Source organism: Cyprinus carpio, chromosome B18, assembly GCF_018340385.1.
Source record: "Cyprinus carpio isolate SPL01 chromosome B18, ASM1834038v1, whole genome shotgun sequence".
Classification (NCBI taxonomy): Eukaryota; Metazoa; Chordata; class Actinopteri; order Cypriniformes; family Cyprinidae; genus Cyprinus; species Cyprinus carpio.
Window position 1 is genome coordinate 5,582,995 of NC_056614.1, and position 19,076 is coordinate 5,602,070.

Genomic DNA, 19,076 nt, shown 5'->3' on the forward strand with positions numbered 1-19,076 from the left:
AAGTTTCTGTAATAATAAATTATGATCAACAGAGTCGAAGGCTTTTGAAAGGTCGACGAATAATGCGGCTCAGGACTTTTTACAATCTAAAGAGTTTATAAGGTCATTTGTAACTAATAAAGCTGCAGTTAGGGTACTATGACCTGCTCTAAAGCCTGACTGGTAATCGTTAAGAACATTATTATCTGTTAAAAATTGTTTTAATTGATCGTTTAGCAATGATTCAAATAATTTAGCTAAGACTGGTAATCTAGAAATAGGACGGTAGTTGTTAGGATCTGAAGGATCTCCACTTTTAAATAAGGGAATAACTGTTGCCGACTTCCACGCTCTCGGAATAATATTTGAAATTAAACTTAAATTAAAAATAGAAGCAATTGGCTCTGCTAAAATACCAGCAGCTATTTTTAAAAAATAAGGCTCAATTTTATCCACCCCTGCAGATTTTTGACATCGAGTTTCACTAAAGCATTATAAACCTGGGATGTTGTAAAAGGAGAGAAATTAAACACCTGCCTGGGACAATGTTTATCAGAGACAACTAATTCTGTAGAGACACCTAAATCAGACTCATAACTTGAGCCTGCAGTAAAAAAAATATTAAAAGATTCAGCAATATTCGCTCTACCTCTAACAATATTTTGATTAACAATTAAGTGATCTGGAATTTTAGTTGATAAACTCGTTCCTGAAGTAGATTTTACTAGCTTCCAGAATTTAGTAGGATTATTTAAATTTTCATTTACCATAGAGAGATAATAATCACGTTTTGCACATTTTATTGAATTAGTACATGAATTTCTTAATGCTCTATAAGAACTCCAATCTAATAGATCATTTGATTTTTTTTGCCTTCGCCCAAGCAGCATTTCTCTGTCTGATAAGTGTAGAGAGAGTATCATTAAACCAGGGGTTGTCTTTGCCACTTATCCTTAAACGTTTAAGTGGAGCATGCTTGTCACATATTGTTAGAAAAAACTTTTTAAAATAATCCCAAGCTAGGTTGATATCTGGCATATATGAAATAACACCTAAATCAATATTATATAAATCATGCATAAAAGCCTGTTCATTAAAATGTTTAAATATTCTTTTGTAAATAAAAACGTGGAGGCATCTTTGAAGTCTTACAGTTTCTCACACATGCAACAGCACAATGATCACTTATGTCATTACCAAAAAACACCAACTGCAGTAAACATATGGGATGCATTTGTTAAAATTAAGTCCAATAGAGTTGATTTACCCAGGTCCTTTTGATTGACTCGAGTTACTGAAGTAATCAGTTGAACTAGGCAGAGAGAATCACAAATCTCTTTAAATGGGTCTGACGATGGCTAAAGCCAGTCCCAATTAAAGTCGCCAAGTATTATAAGTTCATGTTTGTTCCATTCAGAGAAAGACTCCGCAAGTAAAGTACATATTTCACTCGAAGATGAAGAAGGCGGACGATAGCATCCAGCAACTATAATATCAGATCCTACCGATACAGTTAATCTTAGGGCAATTAGATCAAAACCATTTGGTTTGCTGATCGACTGTATGCCAGGAACAATTTAAATTACTTTTTATATAAATTGCGACTCCTCCCCCCTTTTTATTGCGATCACACCTAAAAATATTATATTCATCAATTTTTATCATATCATTTATAACTGATGCTTTTAACCATGTCTCTGTAAAAACCAATACATCTGCATCAGTCACATCCGCCCATATTCGTAAGAAGTCAATTTTATTGACCAAACTCCGCACATTCAGATGCACAAACCTCAATCCTTTTGCAGATTTACATTCATCGGGTGTTTGAAGTTGGATTACCTCAGGACCTGGATTTGGGTGGACGTTTCCTGATAATAAAAGCAGGAGGAAAACTAACAATGTTTTCCTTTCTACGTTGACTGAAGACTCTTTCCGAACAGCCGACGACACGTAGGGTGAAAGACTCCCGTTTCCTTGTGACCACAGGCACCGTAGACCTCGCGAAGTCAATCGTGAGGAGGCCTGCAGTTCAGAAACAAGTTCTCTCCAAAGAAGATGAGTGTCATGCGCCTGGTCCTTAAGCAAACCCGCAGCCGTCCCAGTAAACCGAGCCGGCCTCTGTGTCCACAGCCCGAGCGTCACTGCCTCCCAATTTCTCCTCTCGTTTTCGCCGAAAAGACCCGTCGCATCCGTCCAGACAGCCGCTTCCTCACGGCTGTTCTCGGCATTGTATCTGAGGCAGTCCTCCTTATCAAACGCACCAGTCGCGAAAATTCCCAGTAACAGGGCGCAGTATAAATAAGATGTTTGTATAAATAGTCTCATGTTTAAAATATTAAAATAATAAGATGCACTGAACTTGATCTTAAATAACACAATAAGAAATAATTGTTGGGCTGTTTGTTTAGGAATAAAACAAATAAGAAAAAACTGCAACAAACACACGTCTATAAACAAGCCGCCATCTTTGAATGCGAGTAGGTGTCAACTATGGATCCATGCTTTTATGTTCTTTACACCAAATTCTGACCCTACCGTCTGAATGTAGCAGCGGAAATCGAGACTTATCAGACCAACTTTTTCAAGTTTTCTATTGTCCAATTTTAGTGAGCCTGTGCAAATTGTAGCCTCCGTTTCCTGTTATTAGCTGACAGGAGCGGCACCTGGTGTTGTCTTTTGCTGCTGTAGCCCATCTGCTTCAGGGTTCGATGTGTTGTGCATTCAGAGATGGTATTCTGCATACCTTGGTTGTAATGAGTGGTTATCTGAGTTACTGTTGTCTTTCTATCATCTCTAACCAGTCTGTCTATTCTCCTCTGACCTCTGACGTCAACAAGGCATTTTCGTCCACACAACTGCCACTCACTGGATATTTTCTCTTTTTCGGAACATTCTCTGTTAACCCTAGAAATGGTTGAGCATTAAAATCCCAGTAGATCAGCAGTTTTTGAAATATTCAGACCAACCCGTCTGGCACCAACAACCATTCCACATTCAAAGTCACTTAAATCCCCTTTCTTCCCCATTCTGATGCTCGGTTTGAACTTCAGCAAGTCAACTTCACCACATCTAGATGCCTAAAAGACGCTGTGTGTTGGGGAATGCAGCCTAAATGACCGGTGTCTGAAGCACGTGTGAATCAATGGCAATCTATTGGTCCTCCTGGCCCATGATTTTATAGGCGGGGGGGGGGGGGCAGAAGTATAAAAAGGCACCTGCTGAATACATCATCCACTTAGCTGTCTGTAGGAGACATAAACACTCAGGCCGAGGGGCATGGCAAGGGGACGCAGCAAGGGGACGCAGATTACACATGCGTAACCTGAGACGTTCCCCTTCTAGGGAATTCCACGCTGCGCCCACTAGGGGGCACATTGGGGAACGAAATCCAACCACCCCATGCCGAGGCACATGCCTGTCTACCTGGTGGTGGAGCACCAAGAAAGCAACAGACCAAGTTGGCCATACCACTGGACCATGGCCGGTCACACAACTTGGCAGAAATTGGGGAACCCGATTAGATCAAGGGGAGCATCCCACCCAAGTTAAGAGCACAACTCTATTCAGATAGCTATGCTATGTGAGCCATATAAGCCTGGATACACAAGACCACTGAAGAGACTAAACTAGAAAGCCTCTAGATGAACTCAAAGATAGCTACTTAAATCCCGGTAAGGAGAAAAAGCTGCTGAGCTAGAACACAGCTATCCTCAGATAAGTAATGCACTTTCGGATGCACTGTAATTCGTTTTGGGTAAATCTAATGGGCAGTCTTTGGTCTCATTAATCTACTATTTGTTTCAGAACATCTTATGAAAACTTATGTTGTTGTTTATATTATTATTTTATTTATATATTATATATATAATTAAATAATATTTTAAATAAATACTACTCATTATGTGGCCTGTGCACTATCGAACCAAAATTGTGCCTGGATCAAGATTTATCTCCTATACAATTCTGAGAATCCCAGTCAGCTGATTGTCTACCATTCTTAGCAATAAGGTAAATCTGAAAAGGGTGCTCACCACTTTTTGGCACGAGACTGTGTTATTATTTTTTTTTTAAATTCTGTATCAAATGCAGGTAATTACACTCGTTCAGTCCATCTCTCTCTCATATTACTCTACTCCAGGTTTAAACACCTAGTCCTGTGTTCTTTTTTTTATTCTTTATCAAATGCAGGTAATTGCAATTGTTCAGTCCATCTCTCTTTCATATTACTCTACTCCACATGATACAGTGAACTGTAATTCAATAACTTTCAATGAAGCAACTCAGCGTTCCTTCGTTACTAGATCTAAAGTGACGTTTTTGAATTAGTAATGGATGCAAGGACTGTTAAACTTTCAAACTGAGATTTGAATCTGTGGCCGAAGGAAGTTGTCTGCACAAAAGAGGGTTTTTAAAGACACTCCACTGTTGTTTATTGTTTATTAACACAATAAATGCAATATCACACAAGTAGCAGTGTGATATGGTTGTATAGCGGCAATACATTTAGTCGAAAATACAAAGGCAGCACACTGATACAACATTAAAATATGAAGCTATATTATAACATCACAAGACACATTCTACCATCACAGTTCAGAATGGTTTACCAAATGTGCTGAGAATTATGAGCTAAGAATGGTTCGTAATATTGCTGTGCCGTACCAAGCTCAAGTGAAAATATAACTGTAACTTTTCCTTACCATTCTAAGAACCAACAGTGGATGGCAATATTATTAATAAAATAAAATAAAATATGAATAAAAACAATAAACAAATTTGTGAAAAATACCTCCACAAAGTAGTTCCATCTAATTAAAATTGTCTTTTTTTTTGTCTATAAAGTCAGACGTGCAATGTACCCATTATTCTTTGTGCACTTAAAGGAATAGTTCACCCTCAAATGAAAATTTTGTCATCATTTACTCACTCTCACATCGTTCCAAACTTGTATGAGTTTCTTTCTTATGTTGAACACAAAAGAAGATATTCTGAATAATTTTGAAGAACCAAACAGTTGTTGGTCCACACTGACTTCCAAGAAATACTATGGAAGTCAATGGGGACCATGAACTGTTTGATTACCAGCATCTTTAAAATGTTTTCTTTTAAGTTTAACTAAAGAAAGGAACTCTTACAGGTTGACAAAATTGACAAAATTAGCTTTTTTGGGTGAACTACTTTTTAAACTTACTTCTAAAAGGTTCTTCTTATATGGCATCAGCTGTTATGATTTAGTTCTAAGTGAAACCTTATTTTTAAGTGTCTAGTGTTTGGAACAGAGCCAGTGTTTTCTGTTTATCGGCTTAACCCCTGTACACATGTGCATTGGTGTGTATATATTTCTCACCGCGTCTTCGTTGAGCGGATTACGCCGCTCTAATCCAGCTCAGAATGCCCCTGCACAGCCAAGTGACGGCCACCCCTCTGCACCGCGCTAGTATCTACAGCTCTGCCACCCAGGTATCCACACTTCCAAACCTCTGTTCAACTCCATGGGGCAGGCATGGATTAGCTAGTAAAGGCTTTGATGTCAGATTCTCACACAGAGTCAATACACAGCATGAGCCCCTCAGGATTAAAATGATATCCACACCATGACGTTACTTAAGTAACAGAAAATAACAAGGAACAGAGGCTCTCTGAACTAAGAAAAAGTGAGGGAGTTGAAGAGAAACCTGTTAACGTGTGAAGTGCAATCTTTTTTTTAATATGAGAGATTCACACTGTACATAAGGGGTGATGCATGAATGATTAATGACAAGCGTGATGAAACACTGGGGTAGGACTTTTCTCAAAGACTTTATGCATTATAAATATTCTTCATGTATTAAAATCCATTCATAAAACCTTATAATACAGTAATCTGTTGTATGCTCTTATAAATTACAATTTTTAAAAGGGTAAACCGCATGTACTTGTAACACTGTGAATATTTTACTTCTTATACAACTTCAACTGTCATCATCCACATGCACATTAACATGCTCTCTGTGTGTGAAAAACACACTGCTGCCAAGATATTCAAGGGTTTTCGTTATATATTATTCCTCTTTTGTTGTGAATAGATTAATTAATTAACTAACATATTGTTAATTATATTAGCACTAAATAAAACTGAATTAAATTAATAGAAATTAAATGGGGGATAAAGAAAGAAAAAAAAGAAAGTTGGGGCCAATGGGTTCAGTGTACGACTATCCCTTGCATATTGTAATAACCTGATACATATACATAGAGTACATTAATTAAAAAAAAAGAAAAAAGAAACAGTCTAAGTATAAAATGTGTCACTAAGATTTTATAGATTTTAAGATTTTATGATGCATATACGTATGTGCTCACACCAATACAGTAAAAAAAAAAAAAAAAGACCTTTATATTTTGAAATGTTTCCCTTAAAAATACCTCTTTTCTAATTAATTTTATTTAAAAAAATTCATTTATAGTGTTGATGGCAAAGCTGAATTTTCAGCATCATTACTCTAGTCTTCAGTGTCACATGATCTTTCAGAAATAATTTTATGCTTCATTATATTTCATTTTACATTTCTTTTTTTTTCTGTGAAAAGAACAGCATTTATTTAAAAACATAAGTATTTACTGTTATTTTTTTGTTGTTGTTGATGATGATAAATTTAATGCATTCTTGCTTAATAAAAGTATATATTTCTTTAAAAAGAAATTACTGACCCCCACATACAGTATGTGATGCTTTTAATAAAGTGCTTCCACAGCAGCTCTCCCAACACGTCAGACAGAGACAGCTGTGTTCTCACCCCACTTTCCATATGACAATTTAGACTCTCAGCATGTGTGAATCCATACTGGTTTTAATGAGATATGTGTTTTCCTCAGTCCCCAGTTAAAAATAAATGGGAAATATTCAGTTTGAATGAACGCCAAAGCTAGCTCCTGTCTCTAAGGTCAACTTTCCTTTATTCCTTCTTAATTTCCCTCTTGTCCTGCAGCCTTGTTCAATCTCTTCTGGCTTGGTTTTATTGTCTGTGAACGCACAGATGTCAGCTGGTATTGACATAATCGGGAAAAGTGGCGCTGATGCAGTGACATTTGCAGTAATAGCATTTTGCTAATGTTCGCATTCACACTGTACCACATGGGACAAAGTGCAAAACAGAACACATATACACACAGACCATGAATTCAACACACAAACACAAGCTTTCTCTTGAATGCTAAGGTGTGAGGTGTTGAGATGGCTGTGATTTTGTGGCAGTAGTCCATTGTTTATCAACTCCTCTCATAAACTGCACATTGCAAGGTTACACCTGTTCAGTTATGTGGGTGAAAATGCCTTGTTGATGCCAGATCATCTCATTCTTTTTTTTTTAATTTTTTTTTTTGAACATGAAAATGAGTTCACTATACTCACTTGGCCTCCACAGTAACCAGATCTCAATCCAACAGAGCACCTTGGGGATGTGGGTGGAACGGGAGATTCACATCATTCGCAGTCGACAGATCTGAAGCATCAATGTCAATGTGGACTAAAATCTCATAGGAATACTTCCAGCCCCTTGCTGAATATATGCCTTGAAGAATTTAAGCAGCCCTGAAGGCTAAAGGTGGTCCAATCCTAGCAAGGTCCACTTGATAAAGTGGCCGGTGAGTGAATAAGTGTAATTGTATATAAAGTAAAAAATGTATTTTTTTTTTTTTTTTTTTACTTTTTGCATCCTAATGTGAGGTAGAGAAACAGCTGGGTGCTCTAATCCAGAGCTCCCTCATGTGGCTCTGAGCAGATGTAATAAAGTTAAAGTATTACATTGGTTTTGTATTTGCATCCTCATTTTATATTCAATTTTAATACCATCTATTTGAGTCATGGATGTTTTCAGTTACACATTTCTCCTTGTGTACACTGTGAATCTCACTCTCTTTCATGTAATTACTTTCAGCCATAATACGATTGAATCGTGCCACCAGCTGCGATGCATGTTTGGTGCCGCTAATATTGCATTAATGTATAAATGAAACGTCATTGTCCTTAGCAGGACCTCTTTTTTATTTTCAGTTTGTCATGCTGGGCTGAGAAATGCAGGAGATTAAAAACTGACATCTTTACTTATTTTATATGTAGCTTATGCATATAGTAGGGGGAATGGAGCTAGTTATCACACTATTTACTCCAGTGGACATTTCATAGGCGTATATCTTTAAAGCCTCTGACATCAAAAAGTGATTGAACATTTCCACCATTACTGCAGGAAAAAAATAGTTCCCGTTTATTCGACACACAGCATGTGACATCATTTGGGGTATTACATATGGAGCAATTTATCATTATTATTACAAGCAAACCAATTATAGCATTCAAAATTTCAGACGGTAACACACACATATTATATGTATATTATATATATTATATATATATATTATAATATTTTATAGTTTATTATTGAAAAACAAGTCTGGAGCCTCGATCATAACATTATAACAGGCACCTTTTGAGTAGAGACCTGCACGATCGTGGGACCCAATGCATCATAGCGCAGCACGGGACAACACTTGATGGGTGAGTGCGGGCTGGTAGAGGATCACGTGTGTTATGTTATGATCGAGGCTCTGGACTTGTTTTTTCTATAACAAACTATAAAATATTTTCTATAAAAACGTTAATGCCCTGGCAGTGGCAAATAGCTTTGGTTTTATATTTAGGTAATTTGATTACATTAATGTTGAGATTTACAGTAAATATTTTAACTGCTACTATGTAAAATTAATACTTATTTGTTTATTGTGTTTGCAAACCAAATGGTATTACACTTTTGTTCATAAAGCAGTACTTTTAATTGAAAAAAAGTGAACAATACTATTGAATTAATTATTGCTTTTTGTGCATAACAATGTAATTAACCGTCTTTGCTCATCGCAGAAAATCATGCACTTAATCATGGTTAAAAAAATTTTTTTTATTGCCCAGCACTACTATATATAACCGTGATTAAGCGCATGATTTTATATATATATATATATATATATATATATATATATATATATATATATATAAACAAATGACCTCAACCATATACTCTTGTTTTAAGAACATATCCTTTAGAAAATAATTACCTTTGAAACAAGTAATTATGGAAAAATACACTTGAAGTAATACTGAAATGCTAACGGAATGTTACATTTTTAGACACTTAATTTAATGTTGATTGCAAAAAAAAAATGAAGATGTATTATAGTTCAAATGAATATCTAATTAAACCTATATGTCATTTAAATATGTTTGTATTTATACATTTGTACTAATAAAATGACAATTCAGTACATTTAAAATATGTTTACTTTAAATGTAATATTGAATAGCACAGTTTACACTATAAGGAAGTATTTTACAACACATCAAAATTAGTTTATTTTTTCAAATCTTGTCAAAAGATAAATGTTGATTTATGGAATGTACTTTTAAAGTGTATTAAGAAACATAGTCATGAAAGTGAAATCTCTTGTACACTTCAATGTTCCATGGTTAAAAACTGAGGCATGTCGCGTTTGTAACAGTCTCTGCTTCTAATAAAGAGAAGCTGGTCTACTTTGAATAAGAGATTGAATTGACCAGGCTTTGCTATGTAAATGCATGCTAATTTATGCGCGAGTGATGTGCAGATGCTGGGCAGATCAGATGTAGAGGGGCAAGGGGACGTGATTTCTGTTCCATGTTCATTTGTCATCATCTGTGTTTTTTCACAAGGTGGTCAGGGAGTGATCTGATCCGACGATCCCCCTGCCATGCCTCTCAAACAGAACAGGGGTATAAATACAGGGAGCATGTAAATGCTGAGCTCAAATGCTTCACTGAACTACACTTGAGAAATCACATAGTGTGGGCCTCAGTGTAAGTACTAAATTTGGTTGGTGTTAATCGCTGACTTATGACTGTACAGCTGTATGGAGAGTATAAATACAGAAGAGGTCATGATGATTTAATGGATGTAACACAAAAGCACACAGATTCATATGGCTGTTTTGCTGAGCATTGTATTTTGTGCTTGACATTACCTCAGCTATTTTATATTAGTTATTTGTGGGATGCAGCAAATGGCTCGGAAACTCTGGCCTTCTGCAAAATGCATTTACATAAGCAGAATAATTTATTTAAAAAATAAATAAATAAAATGAAATCTGATGACTAAACTGAAGCATGCTTTGTATAACTCTGCAATTTGTTCATGAACAGAAGGTATGAAAGGACAGAAGGGAGGGACTCTTAGATAATTTTGTTTAAAACACTGCTGTGTGTATTTATGTATTTATTTCCTTAAACTCAGTGTAACTTGTGGAAAACCAACTCATAATGGTACTCAGTGCTGACTAAAAATTGATTGGTGTATGGTGCCCTCATGTGGCTCTGTGAGTAAACACATGCATTTCCAGCCAACTAGTTCATTTAAAGTGGGCAGTGCTTAAAGAGATAGTTCACCCAAAAATTAAAGTTATGTTGTTTAATCACCCTCATGTTGTTCCAAGCTTGTAAGAGTTTATTTCTTCTGTTGAACACAAAAGAAGGTAGTTTGAGGAATGTCGGTAACAAACCATTAAACGGTAACCATTTATTTTTTTTATTTTATTTGTTAGGGTTACGTTTTTTTGTAGTAGGGAAGTCAATGGCTTACGTCAATTGTTTGGCTACCAACATTCTTCAAATTATCTTCTATAACATTTCTGTGGATATGGAATTTTAAATCTGTAATAAGTTCACATAAACTAAGGTCCCAATGTCACATTTTATTAATTAACAATCACACCATGTAATCCATTCATTTTCCAAACCACCTTTCCTCTGGGTTGCAAGGATGCTGGATTCTGTCCGAGCATCTTGGGAAACATTTTGGACAGATGGCATTCTGGAGTAGGCCTATACAGAGACCTAATACACATAAGAGATTTAGTTAGATTTTTCAAATGATATAATTATGTGGAATAATGTCAGCTTACACATAACCAGCATTGCTGGGGAATGGTTTGCTGAGCATGAAAGGATAACATTAGAGTTCCTTCCACCATACTCCATTTCCTGAATCAGACATTTCAGCATGGGGATGGAAAGTGTATGACTGTAAGACACAAGACCAGATAACAATGTTGGATGCCATGTCTGCTCTTTTTGAACGTTAAACAAATACCCATAATGCACCTGGCTGCCAGTGCTGACTTCCGGGTCATTACAATACATTAAAATATATGGTTAATTTTCATAAGGTTACAAATAGACTTTATATTTAAAGACTTGTATAAGCCTATGTACTGTATATCTATCTATCTATCTATCTATCTATCTATCTAGGTCCCAATGAGCCTGTTATTTAAAAATGAATAGAAATTATTCAATTCAATTCAAGTTTATTTGTATAGCGCTTTTTACGATACAAATCGTTACAAAGCAACTTTACAGAAAATTAAGTTTCTACAACATTTATAGATTTCTACAATAAAATTGTATGGGTTTAAACAAGTGTGAAGTGTTTAGTTACTTTTTTGGGTAATCTCACTGAACTCTCAGAGGCAGTGTTGGGCGATCAGCTTGCAAGGCTCTGGTCCAGCGTGGGCTCCTTCTAAGGTTGTTGGGTCATGATGAGGAGGTTTGGGTGGACTTTGAGAAGGCAGCAGCTCTAGGCAGTGAGTTTGTTCGGCAGCAGGCTGTGATCTTGAACCCCTCCACTGCCCTATGCAACCGCATGCTGTCAGAGGTCATCAATAAACTACGCAACCCAGAAATGTCAGACATGCTATAGAGATGGAAAATATGGATGGTAATTATATACATTGTATTGTAACAAAGGCATACATTTATTAGCTTTGTACTTCCCTGGTTTTTATAAGTGAGGGGACTTTGGGGGATATGAGGATAATGGATGAATATATATATAGAAGAGATAAATAATCTTTTTGATGGAACTTTATGATGGAACTAACCTTTTATAATGGGAAAAAAAAATGTAAAGACATAAATTTGAGAAATATTTAAGATATAGGTCACTGATTAGGTAAATGTGTGCATTGATCATGTGATGATTTGTACAGATTTTAAAATCATGCTATAGAACAACTGAAGATTTTATACAGTTGAGTGTTGCTGTCAATAATCCAAGGACAAAAAAAAGACATTGTTTTGTTTTATAAACATATAAATCAAATTGTTATGATGACAGTAAAATTTGTAATGAACCAAGTATTAAATGCAAAATAGAAGCATTTTCGCACTTAGTCTATGGCATCTTACTAAATATAAATATATATTATTAAGTAATAGTTCACCCAAAAAGGAAAATTCTGTCATCATTTACCCTCAGGTTGCATTAAGCCACTGACTTCTACAGTACAGAAAAAGTCAATGGCTACCGGTTACTATCATTCTTCAAAATATTTTCTTTTGTGTCCAGCAGATGAAATAAATGTATACAGGTTTGGAGCAACATGAACATGAATAAATGACGACTATTTTTATTTTTGGACGAACTACCCCTTTAAGTTTATTTTTGAAGCATGCGTATATAACGGTGTATTTTTCAGCCACTAGAGGTCAGCAAAGACCTGCCAATAGTTAGAACAGTTTACCCAAAAAAGAAAATCCGTTCAAAGTTGACACTGACTAAAGCATTAATTCTACTAGAAGATATGTAATGAGGTCACTGCTTGCAGCATGCTTTTATTTGATATGTCGACAGCTTGTGCTACAAGCTTGTCTTTTATTCTTCATGTGTCTTGTCAGAAATGAAGACACTATTGACAAGAGTCTGGAACTTTCCTCTTCTCTCCTGGACATCTGTCATGCTGGGTAACGCCACAGGTTCACTTCTGATCTCTTTGTGGTAGAAAGGACAGACCTTCAGGTGCTCTGCCATGGGAGGCATGTCTTCAAAGACCCATTTATCCACTGGAGAGAACAGACTGCTAAACTCCCATGCCTACATGGAAATGAGAAAAGTCCAATACATCACTTATGTTATTGCAAAAAAAAAAAACAAAAAAAAAAAACACCACAAGTGGTATATACACTTCAGACAATATATAAAATTTTACAAAACAAACAAAAAAAAAAAGTATTGTACAAATTAAGTAATATTATTTCTTATTGAAATTATAAGGTTTAAATATATATGCGCCTTTAAAGTCAGTCCAATTAATTTATAGATTTACTATCCCTATGGTGATCACTACTCCAGACCACTATTCATGTTGGCATTCCTCAATGCAGGTTACACCCCCTACTAGTTAAATGCTAAGATCTACTTCCCAAACAATGGCCAAAGAAAGAAAGTGACCACATGTCATCCAACAGAAAATTTTCAACAGTGTGTAGCTGACTGACATGGAGCCAGTGAGGATAAAGTGACCCATGTATGTCCTCTGCTGCTGTCTGACCCACATACCTCTGAGAACAGTTAACAGAGCACCAACGTACTTAGGATGTTTACCGTGCCCTCCGACACAGCTAATGCTCCTGAAATAAAATTAGATGGGCTGGAAAGCATTGAAGATTTTTCCGGATGCAACTGTGACTGTGCACATGATTTTTAGACTCATGGGAGTCTAATTATAAATAATGAAATGAATTACACTGTACAATGTTAAACAATATCGATAACAATATGGCTGTTCCTCAAGCTCTAATAAGGCTTTCACAAGAAAGCCTTGTGAAAGTTGGAATACAGTACATGAATCGTGGACTTATTTTATGGTGCCTTCCCAGCTAACAAGAATGCACTCAAATGTTTTGTGAATATAACAGTAAAACCTGAAAATACTTCAAAAAAAGAACATTCCAATTGGTTTCCAACGATTGTCTTGTGTTTGCTGGGTTTATTGTGTTTTTAGCAACTTAACAGTTGTACTCACTGTGAATTGGAATTGTATGGGGCAAAAAAAAAAAAAAAAAAAAAAAACTTTAAAGATTCTTTAAAAATGCTTTCTATAGTGTTCCACATGAAAAAAAAAAAATAATAAATAAAAAAATTACAGTAAACAGGTTCATATAAGTAAAGCATTTACCTTTTTTCGGGCCCTCCAGGTAAATCCACCATGAGAATATGTCTTTTTCTCCCATTTGAGGGACACCATGCCCTTCTGCTGAACAACAGTGCTGCACACTTCCCTCATTAGCTGGGAAACCTGAGAGAGACGACCCAAAGACATACTATCCAGAAAACTCACTATGTGTTGTAAGATCTCAAAAGGAAGTCTGCTCAGAGAATCTAGATTTCTTGCTCGTTTGCGTTCACTGCTAACGGTTTTTACTCCTTTGTAGAGTGACGCTGCCACCTTTGGTTGTAAGATGAAAGTGCTAAGATCTGTATCATAGCTTATGGTAGCCCGATATTTAGATGGTCGAAATTGCTTCTGGCTAAAGGTGCAACCAAGGTAAGCCAGCGGGCACCGCTGTAAAAACCAGCCAGTAAGACATGACTGTATGTCTCCATGCACGTTCCTAAAGTGCCAGGGGTATTCATCACGCCTGAAGGCATGACAGCACAGGTAAGTAAAGGCTGAGCAGGATTTATTGTGTCTTCTAGTCACACATTCGGTCTGAATCTGCACATGTAGGTTTTGAGGCTGGTCCGCGACAACATCGGCCAAAGATGCATCACTTTTGAATGGAGCAGAATGGAAATCATAGGTCTGGGTGCCAAAGTCAACATACAACCCGTCGGTTCCAACAGTCTCAGAAATCTGATGACCTTTTAGTTCTCTTTCTAGACAGCACAGCAGTGTGGTCTCTACTTCATTCGCCTTTGGGAGCTCTTCAATGGCAATGCCTAAATCAGATGTGTCCACATTTTGGTCTGTCTTCTTAACCATTTGTGAGGGATCCTTGAGGTGACTACGCTTGGCTCTGAAGCTGATCGGCACGTTGAAAGAGCGTATGGTTTGAACTTCAATAGGCTCTAAATTTCCATAAACAAAATCTTTCTCTTTAGGTGTGCAAGCAGCTAGCTGGCCAAAGTTGATAAGCATACATCCATTGTGCACCAGATACATATTATACTCTGCCACGTTAACCTCTTTACGTAGTCTATCAAGAACACCATCTTGCCAAGGGGCTAAACCTGTCCTGGCAATCTCTGCATCATTTGAATTCTGAGGAGTCACTTTGGGGTCTTCCTTGTCCTTAGTCTGACAACTTTTATCTTCTAAATTCTTCACAGTTTGCTTGCATCCTTCCTTCTCCTTTGCAAACATTCTCTCCCACATCCCGTAGTTCTCCAAGCAGGCCACATCTTTACTCTTAGCCAGGGCCAACCTTTCTTCTTGTGTTAGTTCTTGTACCTCTTCCCCATTAAGACTAATCTCCAGCATCTCTTCCGGGTTTATGTTCTGAGACTCGCAGCGCTCTGGATCAACACCTCCTACAGCACCATCCAGTGGAACTTCAGGTTCTTCCATCTTCTCTATCAACTCAGGGAAGAGTGTCTTCATCTGAATTGAGCTAAACAGAAGCTTCTGATCCCTAAGGGCCATAGCAAGATCCAACTGACTCGCGCAGTTCGGATCTTGGAGGGCGTTCCTGTAGAAGGTGGTATCAGTCTCGTTCACAGGCCATCGGTTCCATTCCAGCGTACATGTGATGACACTGGCAGGACACACTTCTAGGTGCTGGGCAAGTCTTTGACGAGTCATTGTCATGGGACAGCCATAACCAGAGTTAAGGCAGGGTACAATTTCCTTAGGGCAGAGAAGACCATGCTCTTCCACTTTACAAAGGTGGAAAGCAGCTCCGCATTTCAGGTGGCAGGAAATGAAGATGCATGAAGTCGGGATGTCTACAGGAACCTTGCAGTTCTGGTTATGACATTTTTCACAGTGTGGATGAAGACCAGAGCTGGTAGTCCTATTCTTTCCCTGGAGGTGACAATCCAATACATGTATGTGTTGCCCACAAGATAACCATTATTGAATTTACAGTTTGATACATAACACTTGCTTGTTTGAAAGCAAGAAATACATGACAACTTTGAAACGCGAAGCTTACCATCACTGTTGGTATTTCTTGAGTTTGAAAATAGACTCTGTAATGAGACAAGGGAATAGACACTGAAAGGAAACAAGTCTCGGAAATGTTCCAGTGTTGCTATTGTCTAGACGATTATTGACTTGTCTTGCTGGAATAGACACAACATAAAACCACATAATGAGACAATTCTCAGACTACACTGAATAAATATTTACAAATCAGACAATAAAACAAACATCGTTTTGCTTAGATGAGCTTTTTGACCATAAAAATAGCAGAACTTCTAAGAAAACCGTTTATAATAAACATGCACCTTCAAACACAGAGAATCTTTGAATTTCGAACAGTAAACAGGTTTACCCATTATTATGACAAAACACGTGCACAATTAGTATTCTTCACTGAGAGAGACCAGTAACACACAATTCTAGACGTCTTTGTTATTGTTAAAGGTCTTGAGCATAAATACAGGTCAGTCTCACTTACCCTTGCCTGCCCTGGCGATGTTAGCATAACTTGTGTTTGTTTAAATGGGTCTGTGTGGATGTAAATATATCTCCTCTGTTCAGCTGTTATAAATAGACCAACAGGCATGTCAGACTAAGCCTATGAGAAACAAGGTTACATTACATCACACACAATTACTATTATTTGTATATTGTGCTAACTGATTGTCAAGAATGATCAATATCATTGAAATACCACTTAAAAATTAGGATAATAGCTGTTTATTAACAAGGAGTTTTGGACTGGTGAGTAAATATGAGTGAATTTATAACAGGAGGCTATATGTATCAATAAATATATGCATTTAAAGAACAAGACAATCAATGCCTTTGCAGTTATTCATTCTTCCAATGAATATGTTGCTGAATTAAAAACACCCAAAAATAATCGTATTACACATACAATCCACTAGATGTCAGTACAGCCCTGTAATGTAGATGGTGGAGCATTACTGGTTTGAGTAATTAGCCTTGAGATATTGATTGTGTTAAGTATTAGTGTTTAAAGAACATAATGTTTTATGTGTTAAGCATTTTTTTTCTTTCTTTCTGATTTTATTTATTTAACCACCTTGGTTTCTGATAATTTATGCAGGATTTTTGACTTCAGAAATTGGCTTTGTTGACTCTTGTCATTCCAATGTCTTTTAAAAATTACGTCCAAAAACCAGCTGTCTTCAAAACAACAATGACCTTATTAGCATCCTTGGAGTATAAAAACAAATTAATCAGATGTCGGCTCTGAAGTGAAGCCAGTCAATAAAATGAAAACTGCTGATGCCTTATCAATGAAATTTTCAGTCGATGAGCTTCTCAGTTTTTTTCAGCCTGAAGAAGAAAAAGCCCCCATGCATGCAGGTGTTTATGATCTTATAAATTTAGCCCATCAACAACAAATCTGCATTCAGTCTCATGCTATTAATGTCAAAAAGTAATTAAAGCCACCTTGCAATGATTTCTTTACTGCTAATACTACTTAATTAGGAAAGGGATTTTATATGTTACCCCGGGGCATGAAACTTTGTCTAATTTTGCTACATTAATGAACAAAGTTTTAAGCAGGACAAAATGAGGGAATTTGAAAATGAGGCATTATAGTGAAGCTGTTTTTACAACCTGACAGACAAATAACACATTAGAATACCAACAGCTACAAGAAGTAGAGGTGACCGCAGGTCAGCGCATCAAATAGAAAAACATCAACTCATTAAGGTCAGGCTACACTGAATGTCAAAGCTCTCTGTCATAGCTCAGTGAAAGATGAGTCTGACAGAAATTGCATATTTGAAATAACTTTAATGCTTTGACAATGATGCACTCAGGAGGTCAAGGTTTGGCTGGTTTGTTGCAACTTCTGGTAAATGTTGCATCTTCCTGAAAATAAGCTGTCGGGAATACAAATTCATGGGAAACAACATACAGTACGTATCGCAAGAAATCCATTATATTACAGTAATTATTTCAAAGCAGTCAGGGAACATCCAAGTTTTGTACTTTCAGGACTGATTAACTAGCAACTGCCATTTGAGATTAATGGCAATATTCCCACTTTCTTCAGGTTTATTAAAACTCCTTGGGTGCACTCATATGGTATACTTTCTGACCTTTAAAATCATAATTTTAATGGTGGATAATCATGCTTATGTGGATAACTACAATTTAAAGGCAGGCCTTTCGTAACTTCCAAAATTAGTATATACAATTTTACAATTAAATCTTGCATGGCTTCTTTGCTTTCAGTCTGCCAATGAGATGAATTTTTATATCACTGATTGACCAAAAGGCAGCCAAATGCTAGCTACAAACTGATGAAGATAATTCAGCATTGGCGCTGGTGTAAGAACAGTGTGTGTGTCTGTGTGTACATTTGTTCTTGTGTGAGTGTGTTTGCTGTTATGGAGGTACGAGATAAGAGGGCTGTTCCTGATAAGAGAACTGAACAGACTTCTGGGAGATGGCACATGTGGTTCACTTTGGCCGACTGATGGAAACATGGTCTATTTAACACACCCCATTTATCCTTGCTCCATATTTCACCTTCGGCTTTATGCCAGTCGCAGCAGTGCACCTTGGTAATCTTTTCTTGTTTGGAATGAATTATAGTGTTTGTGTGTTTTGAAAGGTGTGGAAGGCTTCATCTGTTTACTCTCTTTGCATCCTACCTTGGTTTGCGGACCCGAACGCATTAAATTTGAAAAGAATGACATCACTTCATGAAGAGACACCAACCTGTAAAGAGCTTGGAGCCAAATTCGCTTGTGCATCCATAGTCAGCTTTTCACATGCCATGTAGCCTTTTCATGCAATAATATCAGACATATGGATGCCCTAGTCATTTACAAATTTCAAACCTGTTGGATTTTCTATAGTCTGTGAAAAAAAAAAATATATATATATATATATATTTTTTTTTTTTGTAGGATGTTCACATTGCTCTTCTCCACACAGCAAAGGCATACTGTTGCAAGAAAGTACAGTATAAACATGTAATGTAATGAATGAACTTTACCTTTAAACAGGCTAAAAATATCCACCATACCTACCCTTACCAAAAAGTAGTATACTTCAAGTTCATTTTATTAAGTATACTCAAGTAAAGTTCAAGTAAATTT

At 36.7% G+C, this 19,076-nt stretch overlaps 1 protein-coding gene across 2 annotated transcripts; it reads right to left on the bottom strand.

Annotated features, from left to right (window-relative positions):
- Positions 1 to 11,320: 11,320 nt before the first annotated feature.
- Positions 11,321 to 16,545, bottom strand: LOC109062564 (F-box only protein 40). 2 transcript variants are annotated; one of them, XM_019079654.2, is made up of 4 exons: positions 16,445 to 16,545; positions 15,977 to 16,013; positions 13,999 to 15,846; positions 11,321 to 12,914 (listed from the first exon to the last, which is right to left on the bottom strand). In XM_019079654.2, the coding sequence occupies exons 2-4, from the start codon at positions 15,977 to 15,979 to the stop codon at positions 12,696 to 12,698; spliced, it is 2,070 nt and encodes a 689-aa protein (XP_018935199.1). In that variant the 5' UTR covers positions 15,980 to 16,013; positions 16,445 to 16,545; the 3' UTR covers positions 11,321 to 12,695. The 2 variants fall into 2 exon arrangements, with proteins under 2 accessions (XP_018935199.1, XP_042599762.1); XM_042743828.1 differs by having other exon boundaries at positions 15,977 to 16,106; positions 16,445 to 16,473.
- Positions 16,546 to 19,076: the final 2,531 nt, after the last annotated feature.